Below are 15,793 nucleotides of genomic sequence, written 5' to 3'. Positions count from 1 at the left end.
AGTCACTATTTCTCCATTTTCCTAATCTGTAACATGGGCTTTATCCTTCAGTGCAATGTGAGATCAGATATGTGTGAGTGCTTTGAACTCACACACGTTTTCTTTTGAAGAGTTCAAAGCAACTCACTGTGTGAGTTGAGCTTACTATTACAACTTTATTTTAATATCCTTTCTGTTAAAATGTATTTTCCTTTCGCCATAAAATGTGGTTCTCACTGAGAATATTATTGGCTCTGCAGTTTGTGGGAGGCGGTTTTTGTTGTTGTTGTTTAGTTTTTGCTTTCTATCCATTCCCACCGATCTCTGCACTCTGACGGTTCTCCAGAACCTGTGTCAGGGAAGGTTTTGTCTAGAAAGGTCAGCTCTAGAGCTCCTCTGTGTCATAGATCAGAACACCACTTGCTGAGACCTGCAGATGAGGTAAGAGTTGTCCACTGGGACAGGAGCTTAGAATCAGAGAACCTAGAAGCCCTAGGCATCTTCTCTGAGTGTGATGCTTTGTGAGGAATTTAGTGCCTGGACAGGAGCCCAAGGCCTTTGTATATTTATGAGGACATACCAGTCAGATCATGGATAAGGGTTGCATGTGTTGTCTTATTTTGGTGGAGGGATAGGATGACATAAAGATATTTCTAGATGGCAGACTAAGTAGATATTGAAGGCACACAATCTGATTTAATGAGATATATTACTATACATATTATGATTCTAAACCACCTTAATGAATACGCTCAAGGCATCTCCACCTCCCAAGACTTTAATAAAATATAGGTAATGCCTTTTCCTATCTTTGTGATTCAGACTCTGAAGATTCTGGGTGTATTAATGAAAAGAGTAAAGCTTGACAATTAAGCAAACTACTAGATTCCTCATTCTTTCAGGCTATTGAATGCCACTGGGTGAAGCAGAAGAGGCAGATAACATAGTCTACCTGTCAGTGTCTTAAAGTAAAGAGTTGTCTAGGAGATAAACTTGGTTTTAAGAATGATGTTCATCACAGTTAAGGTACATAGGGGAATGGAAAAGGATGATACTCCTTTTCACAAAGAACATAGAATGCAGATTCACACAGAAGAGAAGCATTTTATTTAATTTTAGGGTTTATACTGGCTGACCCTTCCTTATTTACTTACTACTGCAGGTGTTATTTACTTATATTCACAAGAACCTATCAAGAGGTGCTATGATTTTCATTTTGCAGATAAAGACATTGGGGCAATTTTAGTAAATTATCTGAAGTCACACATAGAGTAAAATACAGAGCCAAGATTGCAGTGCTTTCTGCTTCTAGATAGAGTCTATACTCTCAAATGCTCCAAGAAGAACTGAGATTCTGCTGTTTTAAAATATTTTGTTGCAAGGTACCCTAGGAAATTGTATTTCTTGTATTGTGTGTTGGTAATCTCTTCTTCCTGTTGCCCTAGAATTGACTTTATTTCTTGAAATAGCTTCACTGTAATTCTTTAGAAATTTTTGTACTTTGGAATTTTTTATACTTTTTGTGCTTTTTGTTTTGTATAAAACACCAATTTTGGTAGAAGTAGCAGTGGCAATTTATCGTCTTAATTTATAGGATGGGATTCCCCTCACAGATTTCAAACAGAGACCCCACCATGTCAAGGAAACCGTAAGTTTACTGCTGTAATGGACAGTGAATGAACTCATTAGAACTGTCCAGGGGTGAAGGTTGATGAGAGCTTGTGAATGTGCTTCCTGAAGTTTGTTTGTTTATTTAATTTGCATGACTCAATAGATTATGTGGTATATCTTCAGGAGGGTATTTCCTGGGTATGTTTTGATCTTTAATCATTCTAATAAATCTGTTTTTCTCTGTGCGATTGAACCTGTAGACATAACAATTTTTTGGTACAATTTTGAGGTTAGGACTTTATCTCCCATTGGAGATACTCAAATATAGTTTTGCTAGGAAGGTTCTTTTTTTGAAGTTCCCATAGGTTCTCCAGGTCCTAGATTTTGAGTCTTGTCTTTCTCCTTTGTGATCTGAATCCTGTTACGGGTTTTTCTGGCCTTGACCTTGGGGCAAGATTCTTACTCTTGGTCATATACATCTTCTCCTTAAGGGTTAGGCTCCTTTCACTCAAGAAAATTAATTTTAATATTCTATTTCTTATGGTCAATTAATCATTAAATTAATTACATTTGTTGCATTTCCTTTTGCTTTATCTTTACTACTTAGTGAAGAAAATAGAAAAGATAGAAAACAATCTTCTATAAAAAGTAAAAGTTAAATATATTTATTTAGCCAAACATAAGCTGTCAATGATAAGATAATTTCGTAGTGCCTTCAGTACTCTTGACAATACTGGCTGAGATTTTATTGCATATCATAATACCTTTGAATTTTGCTTCCTTTAAATGTGAACATTCTTTTGTATTTTCAGCCATCAGACAGGTCTCAGAAGGAAATGAAGTTATTCAGTACAGAAACTGTTAAGGTCCGAAGTGACTAAAACATACATTTATCCATGCTACTTCGGTGCCTATAACCTTGCAATTGCTTCCTTTAACCTCTGAAGATATCTGTCTGCCTGCTTACTGGGATCTATAAAACTCTAGATGACCTCTCCAGATTGTTTGATTGACCTGCTTTCTCTTATTTTTTTCCTCTAAAGCAGCAATGGCCTCTGTTCAGACTTGCTAGAATGTGTGTTCTTCCCCTTCCTCCTCCTCCAACAAGAATAGCTCCTTTTCATATATTGGTTTTCTCTCCCTCAGAAAGGTCTTCCTGACTGCTCCATGCAGCCCATCAACCCCATTACCATCCCATCCATTTCATTCTTGGCACATTCCACTCTTTATAAGCTAATGTGAGGATCGTCCTTCCTGGCTAGACTCCAAGCACCAGATGGACAAAGACAGGGTGAACCATATACCAGTGTGAACCCAGTGCCTGGCAAAGTAATTTGTGATGACTATATATATATATATATATATATATATATATATATATATTTGTGTGTTCATATAAATGCATATGTGCTATATGTTGTAGCCTTTAAGCAATAGCTCTCAAAGCTTATTTTGTTGCTTTAAGTTGGCAACACATTGCATCAGTGGAGTAGTAAGTGTTTCACAGGGAGTTTATTTAGAAAGCCAAAATTTTTATAGTTAAGAAAAATGTGTCTTGGACTCCTGGTGGCTTAGTTGTTAGGGGTCTGCCTTCGCCTCAGGTCATGATCCCAGAGTCCTGGGATTCGGTCCCACATCACACTCCCAGCTCTGTGGGGAGTCTGCTTCTCCCTCTTCTGATTGCCACTCCCCCTGTTTGTGTTCTCCCTCTCTCTCTCTCAAATAAATAAATAAAAAGTCTTTTAAAAAATGTGTCTCATTCTAAGTCACTGGAGTACCTTTCCAGTATGTCATTTAGGATATATAGTGCCTCTGTTCTTTGTTAATCAAATATTTGACAGTGTTCCATCTTTAATAGCAGAGAATGCTATGAAATTCAACAATAAGTTCTTTTGTTTTATGTCTTTTAAAAAGAAAACACACACATTCACGCATTCTTTATGAATGAATATATCTGTACAGCGCCTGTCATGCTGCTTGACACCCAGCAGGCACTCAATTTGTTGAATGTTCCTAAATCCTCACAGATAGATTGAGTTTGTTTTAAAAAATCTTGAGCTTTGGGGTGGTTGGGTGGCTCAGTCAGTTGAGAATCTGCCTTCAACTCAGGTCTATGATACCAGGGTCCTGCAGAGCAGGGAGCCTGATTCCCTCTGCTTCCCACTTGTGCTTCTCTTGCTCTCTCTTTCTCTCTAATAAATAAAAATATTTTTTAAAAAACTTAAAAAAATCTTGAGCTTCTAATACATCTTATTTACTAGAGTATGTAGATTAGCCATATTTCATTGACTAAATTGATTTAAATTTTATGATAGAAAAAACATTGTAATCAAGTACAATTTAATACATATAAAAGCTGTATAAAGTAACACTAGAGGCGTATGTATATTTATAAAGAAAAAAACGTCGATATAGTTTAAGTAAACAGAAGAAAAGTCCATTGGTGAAACCAGTGTGAAAAGAATTGTGTCTGTTAAATAATAATGATTTGGTGATTATCCAACGACGGTAAAGTGAACAGAGTGAGTCCTTCAATAATAAAACAAACCAACCGGGGCGCCCGAGTGGCTCAGTTGGTTGAGCGTCTGCCTTTGGCTCAGGTCGTGATCCCGGGGTCCTGGGATCAAGCCCCGTGTCTGGCTCCCTGCTCAGCAGAGTCTGCTTCTCCCTCTCCCTCCACCTCTCCCCATGCTTGTGCTCTCTCAATAAATGAATAAAATCTTAAAAAATAAAAGAAAACAAACCAACCAGTTTTCAGTGTCACGTTCTTTAAATGGAACCAAAAAAATAGCATTTAATATTCCAGCTTTTGGGTTTTGGGAATGGTGTATTTCTTCCTACCCATTCCATTACATGAGATAAAATTCAGGTGCTTAAAGACTATTTCTTTTTCAAAGCCCTTCCGAATGCTATTTTTCTAATGACTGTTTTCTTCTCCAGGAGAGCACACAGCTGCTACAAATGCCGCCAATGCAGTTTTACAGCTGCTGATACTCAGTCACTACTGGAGCACTTCAACACTGTTCACTGCCAGGAACAGGACATCACTACAGCCAATGGCGAAGAGGACAGTCATGCTGTATCTACCATCAAGGAGGAGCCCAAAATTGACCTCAAGGTCTACAGTCTGCTCAATCCAGACTCTAAAATGGGAGAGCCAGTTTCTGAGAGCGTGGTGAAAAGGGAGAAGGTAGAAGATAAGGATGGGCTGAAGGAGAAAGTTTGGACAGAGAGTTCAAGTGATGACCTTCGAAACATGACTTGGAGAGGGGCAGACATCCTGCGAGGCAGCCCGTCATACACTCAGGCAAGCCTGGGCCTTCTGACGCCTGTGTCTGGCGCCCAAGAGCAGACCAAGACTCTACGGGATAGCCCCAATGTTGAAGCTGCCCACCTGGCACGACCTATTTATGGCTTGGCTGTGGAGACCAAGGGATTCCTGCAGGGGGTGCCAGCTGGCGGAGAGAAGTCCGGGACCCTCACCCAGCAATATCCTGCTTCGGGAGAAAACAAGTCCAAGGACGAATCCCAGTCCCTGTTACGGGTAGGAAGGTTTAATTTTTAAATAATTCACCTATTTTGAAGGGAAATCGGGAAAACACACAGTCTCTAGATGTAGTATCAATGCATTCTTACCAACCGAAATGAAATAATCGGTGTCAGTCTGGGGATTTCTACTTGTAAGGCCGAAGTGCTAAAGAGTAGCTCCTGGGTGTTTGCGTGTACTATACACATACTCGATATGGTGGTAGGCAGTCACTTGTTTGTCACTACTCTTAGCTCAGATTGAATGTTGGTTAATCATTCCTGGTGATTATGCAAAACAGCGAGGCTGTATTTGGAGAAGGGGGTTCGGAATCCCAGAAGATTGCACATCTGTTATGTTGAAATAGGTAAATGACTTTTAAATTTTAAGGTGGTGTGACACTATAAATGGTTAACAAGGAAATTAGCAGAGATTTAAAGCACTAGGCGTTGCAAAGCCCATGGTGAGATGTGAATACAGAAATGTAGTTTTTGAAAACTGACAGTATAATTATGTACAAATGACAATGCTTATTGTTGTTCAGTTACCAAAAAGGGGGGAGAAATGAGATAGACCTAAGTGTGAGTGGTGTGAAAGGCATCCAAAGAAGAGAAAGAACCATGCGTTGTATATGATCACACTTCTTTAGGAAGAAAGACATGGTCCCAGGTGGAAACACAAAACCTCTGAGAACGATAAGATCCTTGCTCTCTCTTCATGCTATGTAGCAATGTCAAGAAATATTTTAGATTTAGAAAATTCACGAACTCTCAGTAAGTGATGCTTGCTTTTTGCCTAAGGCACCACCATTTCGACATTTCATCTTGACTCCCAAGAACATTTTGAGCCTTCTGCATGATTTTGAAGCTTTGCGGGTGCCTAGAAGGTAGGATCAGAAAGCAGCTGACCTTTACAAAAGAGCCAGTTAGGAAAAGATAACGCAGTCAGCCCGATGCTTTGACCCACAGGCCAGAGACCATAGATCCATAGGTCTCTCTGGAGGGATTCTGGAGAGAAACGTTTCTCTTTCCAGTGTGGCTACTCTGCTCTCATTTCCTGCAGATTCTCTGAAGTCTATCTGTGCTCTTCAGGTTTCCCCAGTGGAGTTGAGAAATGCCTCTTGAAGGTACACAGTTCATTATAAAAGCTGTTCCCTTTCCTGGCTGCAGTCATGCCCTGGAGCTATGAGAAAGGCTTGAATGCAGAAGAGGCTCTACCCCTTGTACACGGAGAAACAAAGACTCATTCCTGCAGGGAAGGAGCAACTTTATTATAAGTAACTTTCAAAAGAAGATAAATATTTCCTGGGCCTTTCAAAAGGGTATTCAACTCAGGGAGTTTCTTTCCAATAAATATACAGATGGGGCTGCAATTGTCAATGTTCATTATTTTCTTAGCATGTCAGGACTCTTCTGGTCTCAGGTGGCTCTTTTGGTTTCTGGGTATAAGGCTGGAAGATATGTCTTAAAGTTTTTAAATTTCATTTTGCATCTTGAGAGTGTGTTGTAATTGGGTGCCTTACATCCGTATCACTAGAGCTCTCCACCCATCTTTTTTTTTTCTTTTTCCATTATTTTCATCTGAGACATCTTCATTCAATACCAGGTTGTTTGGCTCTTTTAGACTCTTTCTGGAATATTACCTTTCCCGCCACCATGTATACACACCGAGAATTTGGAACGATCGATGTTTTTTTTATGTGGTTAAGTCCAAAGCCTGAGCATGAGAGTGTTACATTTTTTGAGCAGACTGGGGATGATAATACTTTTCTAAAAAGTTGTTTTTCTCAATTCTTCCACTTCCTTAATTCCCTGACTTCAAGTTTCTGTTGCATCATTGCAACTGTTTCTTTAGTTCCTCCACATTAGCTGCTGAAGTATGAAATCTGCAGCGAGAGACTGGTTCACCATGTTCTACAAATAATCAAATTCCTAACCTTAGGATTTGTGATCTTTAAAGGTCATCATCTAACTAAATCTTGAGATATGACAAAATTTATATATATATATGTAAAATAGTCTTGGCTCATTCTTCCTTGACTAGAGTAAAATGTGACTCTTTAAGATTGTTATTTTCATTGTATTCGAATACTGCTTTTGGGAATCACCAGTTTTATTGGCTATTTGGAATAGAAAGCATAGCTGATTTAATTTGTGGTGTATTTAGTGTATTTAGTGAATTAAAACTTATTAATGTCCACATATCTTAGATGATCAGCTTTTTAAGACATTTAAGAGGGCTAAGAAGCAGAGCCCATTCTGATTATGAATTTGACAAGAATTCTGCTTTGGTGGTAGAAATTGGTATTGCTGAGTTATCATAGTGAAAATGCTTTGTCTTCCCTTCATTCCTCTGCCATCAGTAAGGAAAATCCCAGCAGAGTATCACCACCATATTTACTAAAGGCAAAAACAACGTGCTTTATTTAATTTTGTATTGTAGGAGTCTAGTTATTAGTGAAGGTGCTCTATAAAAGTTTGTAAATTCACAATAAAATATGCAAATACAGTTTGCATGTTTTGAATGGAAATACAGGTATCTGTGGAAATGTATGCCTACAGAATATCACATTCATATTTGAGTATAAATGGAAATGGAACTTGAAATTATCTTGCTCTTTGGCAGTTTTTTAGAAATAGTAAGCAACTTAAAAACAGAAAGTTGGTTTTAAAAGTCATTTTATTAAGTAGTGCATACGGTGTAGACTTCATAGAGTAAGGATGTATATAAATACATTTATCTATGTAGTTTCTAATATTAAAAGTAAAAACTTGACTATCAACTGACTACTATACAGATTGATAGCAAGAATCAAGCATGAAAATTTGTACAGCAGAAAATGTTAATTTAAAATGGTTCAACTATGCTGATTTATAGTGGAAACCTTTTTAAAGAGTAGGCTGACTGTATTTAGGGCCATTCACAAAGCACATAATTATAACGTTGCTTTCAGGATATAGGTCTTTCTGATATATATTTTTTAACTGTCTTCAGTTATGAGATTTTGCTGCACTCAAAGTGAAGAAGGAAATAAATACAAGAATCATAGGGAAGAAGTAAGATTTCAAAAAAAAATTTTATTAGCTTTTTTTTTTTCTTTTGTTTTACCTAGATTAGGTAAGTGTTTGGCTTTTAGTTTCAGATTCCAAAGCAGATCATTTATGTATATTTTCATGTAGCGAATGTCTTTTATTTTTCCTCTGTTACCAGTATGGAATTGATGTTGTTACAAAACATGTTAAATTGTGATGTGATCTGGGTGGACCATTGTGCTTTGAGGATGGCAGGGAGCACATTAGCATAAGCTTTATCTTGTAAATTGCTTTATGAAAATTAGTTTTTTGTTGTCTATTAACTATACAATGTTTCTGTAAAATCATTGGATTTTTTTCTTTTATGAGTAGGAAGAAGCATTAAAGACTTTAGACTGCTAGAAATAGTCCAAGTTTATAGGAAAACTTTGTGACTCTTTTAAAACTTCTAGAAGGATTTTATAAACATGAATAAGTTCCTGAAAATGTTTTGAAAATGCAGTGTTTTCATTTAAACTTAAGATTTGGCTCTGTGGAGAGGTTACCATATTTAACATTTTCTGTGCTAAAAGCAAAAGTTAATTGGTTTTAAATATTCAACTTGATGTTCCTTTCTCATTTTAAACTAAACAGTTGTAGTGTAGTCAGAACTCAGTACAGTCGTGTGCCTTTCTCTGGCCAGTTTCTTCTATTATGTGTATTTACACAAAGGTATTTATTTATTCCTTTTGTAGACAGACTCATACAAATGCAACTGTATTAGTCTTATGATTTCCTGAATAAGAAATTCCAGATCTCATTCTGGTAATTGACTTTTTAGATTGGATTTTATAATATAGAAAGCTATGTCTTTTAACTGACAACCACATTAATAGGAACAAAACATCTGTCATTAAATTTCACAAAGATTTTGCCAATATCAAATGAAGTTTTTCTTTTAATGAAATGCAGAAGTATAATTGAGTTTAGATGGTAAATGTGTAGGGGGAGTTTATGGCAAATCAACATCCAGGTAAACATTGGCATGTCATAGTTGGGTAACCTATCGGCTCTAATTCTTCCCTAGGTTCAGCACCCTAGTCATTAGTACACTTTCTTCATGCATCTAGGGGAAAAATGATTTTAGATTCCAGTGTAAATTTATTTAGAGAAGTCTGTCCATTTCAATGTGTACATTTTGCACCACTTGGTTTTGGCAGAAACCTTCAGCCATGGGCAGTGGGAGTTGAGTTCCAAGTTGAGCCACTGTCAAAGGCAGGGCCTCCCAGGATCTCCGTTCATCCCACTCTTGGGATTATAATGCCTGCCGTCCTCACAGAAGAGCTGTGCAGCTTGCTTAATTAATGTTTGTCAGGCCATTTGAGATCGTAAGATGCAGGGTTCTAGATAAGTACAAAGTAGCATGATTATTTGTTCGTTTTGTAAATGTGATACCACGACAGCACAAAGTAGATGTTATTTTCTCCTTGCTTCAGTGGTGTTAAATTTATAGTTTAAAGATTGTTGATACCGGACAGTCCATTGAGATGCAAAAATGTTCTTTTGGGGACAGTCCATTGGCAGCCAAGCGGACGTTCAAACAAGCGACAGTGTTGAATGCCTTTACAACCACTGACAGATCGAAGCAACTTTTTTAACTAAAGACGATTTCAAGGGAGAAGTCTGATACTGGTTTTTTTTCCCCTTCATGTTCAATGAAAAATAAAAGCAGTTTTTCAATCATCCTTAGGTAGTCGTGATGTAACATGTTTATGTATATAACTTTTTCTAACTCTATTTGAATATTTACATATGGATGTACTTAATCCCAAAGAGCACAGACTATACCAGGAAAAATGGGAAGTCTATACCTCTGAGATCACTGGTTATGGAGCTTGTTTTTTTTTTTTTTTAATTTTTATTTATTTATGATAGTCACAGAGAGAGAGAGAGAGAGAGAGAGAGAGAGAGAGGCAGAGACATAGGCAGAGGGAGAAGCAGGCTCCATGCACCGGGAGCCCGACGTGGGATTCAATCCCAGGTCTCCAGGATCATGCCCCGGGCCAAAGGCAGGCGCTAAACCGCTGCGCCACCCAGGGATCCCTGGAGCTTGGTTTTTTAGGTTTTTAGGCTACATTGATAAATTCTCTCTTTAGGTAACTGTTGATATTTGATTTGTTGATACTTGAATAAAATACTAAAAACCATTTACAATATCCAGAGATTAAAAATCCTTTTATCTCTGTGCTTTTGCCCCTGGATAGGTGAATTTCTGCTGTCCACCTATTAGAAAAGGATGATTTAAATTCAAATGTAATATAATATAGATTTATTTAAAAAATACAGTTCATTCATTAACTTAGTTAAATGTAGCAATGAAGATGACTGTTTTGTTTTTATTAAATAAAATTTAGGTAGCTTTTTTTTCTTTATTGGTTATTCATCTTTTATATTGGTTTACTATTTTTGACAGATCATAGCTAAACCAATTTGATAAACATATATGTATGTTTGATTTTATTGTCTTGACCAATGGGATTTTCTTTTATTCTAATTTCTTTTTTATAAGTCAGCTCCATTGGTTCAAGTATTTTTGGAAGCATGCTTTTTTCTTTTTTGTAACCTGGGCTTTTTGTGAAGCCTGGCATAGTTCTGCTGGCCCAGGTTTGTACGGCAGGGGAAGCAGATGTATCTTTTAGTGAATTGGGCTGTAAGTTTGTAGTCGCTGTGAAATGGTATCCTTCAGCACAGTATCTGTTAATTATTTCCTGTATAACTATCTTTTGCTTGGCTTCCTTTTCTCACAGACTGCATGAGTCAGGAGATAACAGGGCCCCAAAAGGAACCCATTGTTAAATGTTCTTTCTTAGATGTTGGAAATGAAGAGTATATAAAAGGTGGCCCAAGTTTCAGGAGCAACAGATGGAGATTGATTCAAAAGTGTGTCAGCCATGAGCTACGCATCCTTGATGTGAATCTAGTACTTTTCTGGCAAAGTCTGATCTGATGGACAGATTTAACAGAAGTGTTGATTCCCTAAAATGCCAGGAAATTTTTTTTTTATTTTGGATTTTTGTATATTTTGTTATCTGATGCCAACAAAAGAGTAAATATTGTTTCCATTGTCGTATTCTTTACCCACTTTTCCCTTTGATTCTCTTAGGGAACTTTCACTAAGTATTTATACACAAAGACACTGACTAGTGTGGAATGGTCTCCTAGTTAACTCAAGGAAGATTGGCAAGTAGGATAGTGCTGCATGTAAGTTGTGTTATGAGTTCAAAGAAATGCAAACATATCAGGGAAGTTTGAAGAATCTGTTTCTTTCATTTTGGTGAAACAACATCCTGATTTATAGATGTCTGTAATTAATTATAATTTATAAGTAAAATAGAACCAGGCATATGACTTTATTTTAGAGAAAAATCCACAATATTAATCTTTAGGCATCTTTTATGTTATTGGTGATTAGAAGTAAGGCAAAGGAATCTTTTCTTTTGTTTTTGTAAATACAGGATGTTTGTTAATAAGATAAATTCAGTGATTGGTATCATTATTTATGTCAGAATGATCAAATAGCTCTCACACATAATTTTACATGTTAACATTCCTCTTGAAAAATATAGTTTCTCAATTTAGAAGGTTTACTTTTGGCATATTAATTATGAAAGCGATGAACCATTTTATACCCTGGAAGTTTACCTATTTGTAGCATCATGATTAACCAGAAAAAGATATATTATTATTATTTTTTTAAGATTTTATTTATTCATGAGAGACACAGAGAGACGGAGACACAGAGGAAGAAGCAGGCTCCATGCAGGTCCATGCAGGGAGCCTGACGCTGGACTCGATCCTGTGACTCCAGGATCACGGCCTGGGCCGAAGGAACGCGCTAAGCTGCTGAGCCACCCAGGGATCCCCATAGATATATTTTTTAAAAGGCAGATATACTTTATAATTCTACTAACATTTAAAAAAAAAGATGAAAAGTGATTATAAGTCAGACATTTATGTGACTTAGAATACAAGCAAAGATTTTTAAAATAGATTTTTAATAAGCACAGTATTTTGTTTGAGAAAAGTGATGAGACCCATGGCAGTGTGTTTTATTGAATTCCATTTGCCTGTAGTGTTATATTTGTTAAATTTTGTTTACATTTGGATATTCAAGACTTATACTAAGTCATGAAGGAAAAGTCTTGGTAGATAAATGTCCTGTAAAATTATCTATTCTCAGGGAATCAACTTCAGGTGTTTACTCAGTAATGTAGTGGATAGCTTGAGAATCCCTCATAGCTGCCCATTTTGAATTCTTGATGCAAAAGACAAAACCTGATGAAACTACTCAGAACAATTGGATATGAAAGCATTAAAAAAAAAAAAGAACTTAGTTAACATAGATGGATACTTATAATTGATTGCCAAGTCATTTAGTATTTCAGTTTCTAGGATTAAGAGTTTACTGCCTTTCCATTAGTTTATTATTGGATTAACAACTTTCATCCTCACCAAACCCTTTGAGGTTGAAGCTATTATTATCCTTTTTATTTAGGTAAGGAAACTGAGGTAGAGAAATTAATTAATCTGCCCGAGGTCACACCGCTTTTAATGGCAGAGATGCAATTTTGATGCTGGCAGTTTGACTGTGGTTCATGTTCTTCACCATTGCATAGCCTCTTTCGACTCTCCACGATCTGTTCATAAATGCTTGGCTGACTCTCTGCAATTTCAGAAAAATTTGTTCCATAAAACATACACTCTTCATGTGTTTTGTGTCCAAAACAGAAAAATAACTTTTTGAGAATGATACAAATGATAGATGCTTTTCAAAAAAGAAGTATATCTGTATTATCATACAGAACACTACAGAAAATGAAAACCAGTCATAAGTTCCAACCTACAAATACTTTTCAATTCATATGTTGGTTTCTAATTTATTTTTTATATGCATGCAAATATAAATTTTATTCTTCTATGGGGTCATTGCCTCACTCTTGTAATCTTTTTTTATTTAACAATATATTTTAGACATCTTTTCTCATCAACAAATACAACTTACAATATTTGGTTTAGTGTCTCCATGTTGTACTATGAAGTAGTTCTATCCTAATGTGCTCAGTAAAGCCTACTGGTAAACATTTAGGGGGCTTCCAATTTTTAGTTATAAAGAAACTTTGATGGACTTCCTATTATGTGTTATTTTATTGTTTTGTCATTTCCTTAGGATAGTTTCTTATTATTCCAGCTACTTAAATGAAAAAAAAAAAACATGACTGATAACAAATAATGTTCAATGTCCAAATCACCATCCTCTAAATGGGTCATTTTTAAAATACAAAATAAATTCATTCTTAAATAATGCTTAGAGAATAATATCCTAGAAAAATTTAATTAAGAATTAACTGTTAAACTGGAATTGACTTACTAAATGATGAATGTAGATAATTAAGGAAAAGGCAAATAATCCTAAAGAGTTATTTCTTACCATGTATATGGTATATAGCAATTGACCAATAGCCATGACTATAGTATGAAATGCTTACATATTGCATATGTAGCAAAGTTTATTTTGTAGAGAAATTTATTTTCAAGCAGGACCTATTTTCTTAAGTAGAGTTGAGTCATGAACAGCCAACTCAGGTAGACTTACCTTTTTTAGGGGAGAAATTGCTGTTTTCCTCATTTTAATTTTGTTCCATGGACAGTGTTCTGCTGTGCTTCACAATTTCTCATCCTAGTTTTAAAGTTTTTACCTTCCTTATGTGTGTAATAGATTTGGCGGGTAATGGTGTGGGCTTTGAGGGAACATAACAGAGAAGTTGATTTTTTTTTCTTTAAAACATGGAATTTAATGATCTTTATTTCAGTGTTTTGCTGAGATATTTATATTGATCCCATTAGAAAGTATTTTTTTTTATAAGACTTTTCAGAATGTCAGCTAGAACATTCTTTGTTATTCCTTAATAAAGTATTAGAAGGACAGGAGCACAAGAATACTTTCTCAATTAGTATTGAGGTTGTGCTTGTTATATGCCACAAATACAGAGTTTCAGGCTATTCTTACCAACTAATAGCACTTAGAAAAACATCCATGGTGTCGTTTTTATATGCAATGTAGTCAGACTCATGTAGGGGAATTTGAAAATATATAAATATTACATTTGAGAGAGCTATTCACTTAAAAATACTTTTTTTTTTAAAAGACTCAGTATAAAAATAAAAAAAGACTCAGTATAGAAGTTTAAAATATCTTTCCTGGTACATTAAAAAATGAAAATACTTTTCTTTACCTATAACTTCATAGAAACATATCTGTTTCATAAAATATGGTACAATGAAAACACTGCTGGCTGTATATTAGGAGATACGTATGTTCATTTTACTTCATTCTTCCTGTCAAGAATTTACAACTTTCTTGATTGAAACTTTCTTTGTAATTGAAGAAAATCTATCTATTTGGGCTGAATTATGTATTTATTCAAAAGAAGTTGGAGGTTTTTAAAATGTGGATTACCTAGCTAGGCAATCTATGATCTACAGATTAATTATCTAGTTAATATGACTACCAAAATTTTAGAATATATATATGTATATGTATGTATATGTATACACATATGTATACACATATACGTATACACACACACATATATATATGTATGTATGTGTATATAGCCTAAAAGTAAAACTGGAGGTTTTATATGTATACACACACACACACACACACACGCACACACCATGTGTGTCTATAATTTAGCATGGATTTTAAAATCAAATTGAAATTTAGAGCTTGCCTCAAGTTCATATGTGATTTAAATATTTCAGAAGACTCCAAGATATATACTAATTATTTTCGAGAAGGATGTCTAGGCTGCTGAGGTCACAGTTGGGTTTGGAGGTGGGTGTGTCCCACCTTTAATAGGCTGTCTTTAGTGTGAATCAGGCTTGACTGGATTTTATGTTCTGGTAAAATTAGATTTCATGTTTTCTTTTTACTCTTCCCTTGTGATGCAGTGGAAAGAGGACTGGATTTTGGAGGCAAGGAGGTTTTGTGTTCTAGACTCACTTTGTGACTAAATAGCCGTGTGACCCTGACTGAGTCATTCAATCTTTGTGCACTGTTTCCTCTGGAAAATTATAGAGCTTGAAGTATACAATTACTCATCTCTTTAAAACTGCAAATTCTAGGGACAAGTCAATTTTCTATAAAACCTTAAACTTTCAGGTCTGTGAGGCTACCTTAAGAAAAGTCTTATTTTTTAAACTCACTACTTATCCCTGGTGTCCAAAGAGATATCACATACTTGATGGATGCATTCTTAAATAAGATTTCCCTCTAATGACAAAGAATCTATAAGTTATCAAAAAAATACTGTTACAGTGCAGTCTGAAATCTTCAACAATTATATTCTTTGAGCTTTTTTGAGCTTATCTCACAGAATATAGCTCATTCTTTCAAAATAAATTGTTTTAAAGAATCATGTTATTAAGGGCTTGCTTGTGTATGATGATAAAGGGAAGTATGTACAATGAAAATAAAATAATTCTGGTGAGAATTTGACATGCTTGAAGTCTATTTCCTCAGTTTCTTGGCATTGAGTGGTGATGCCTGTTTTGTTCACAGTCAGATGTTCAAATCAGAGTTTTGGATGCAGAAACTAATTTT

General features: G+C 35.6%; 1 protein-coding gene across 14 annotated transcripts in view; it reads left to right on the top strand.

Annotated features, from left to right (window-relative positions):
* TRPS1 (transcriptional repressor GATA binding 1) overlaps nucleotides 1-15,793 on the top strand; it is a 261,462-nt gene that overhangs the window by 77,229 nt on the left and 168,440 nt on the right. For all 14 annotated transcript variants that reach the window (XM_055313978.1, XM_055313984.1, XM_055313988.1 and 11 more), the window contains one exon: nucleotides 4,531-5,134. In XM_055313978.1, the coding sequence (XP_055169953.1) occupies nucleotides 4,531-5,134 (604 nt within the window). The remainder of the gene's footprint in view (nucleotides 1-4,530; nucleotides 5,135-15,793) is intronic.

Source organism: Nyctereutes procyonoides, unplaced genomic scaffold (genome assembly GCF_905146905.1).
Source record: "Nyctereutes procyonoides isolate TBG_1078 unplaced genomic scaffold, NYPRO_anot_genome, whole genome shotgun sequence".
Taxonomy (NCBI): Eukaryota; Metazoa; Chordata; class Mammalia; order Carnivora; family Canidae; genus Nyctereutes; species Nyctereutes procyonoides.
This window is presented reverse-complemented; position numbering and strand designations above follow the sequence as displayed.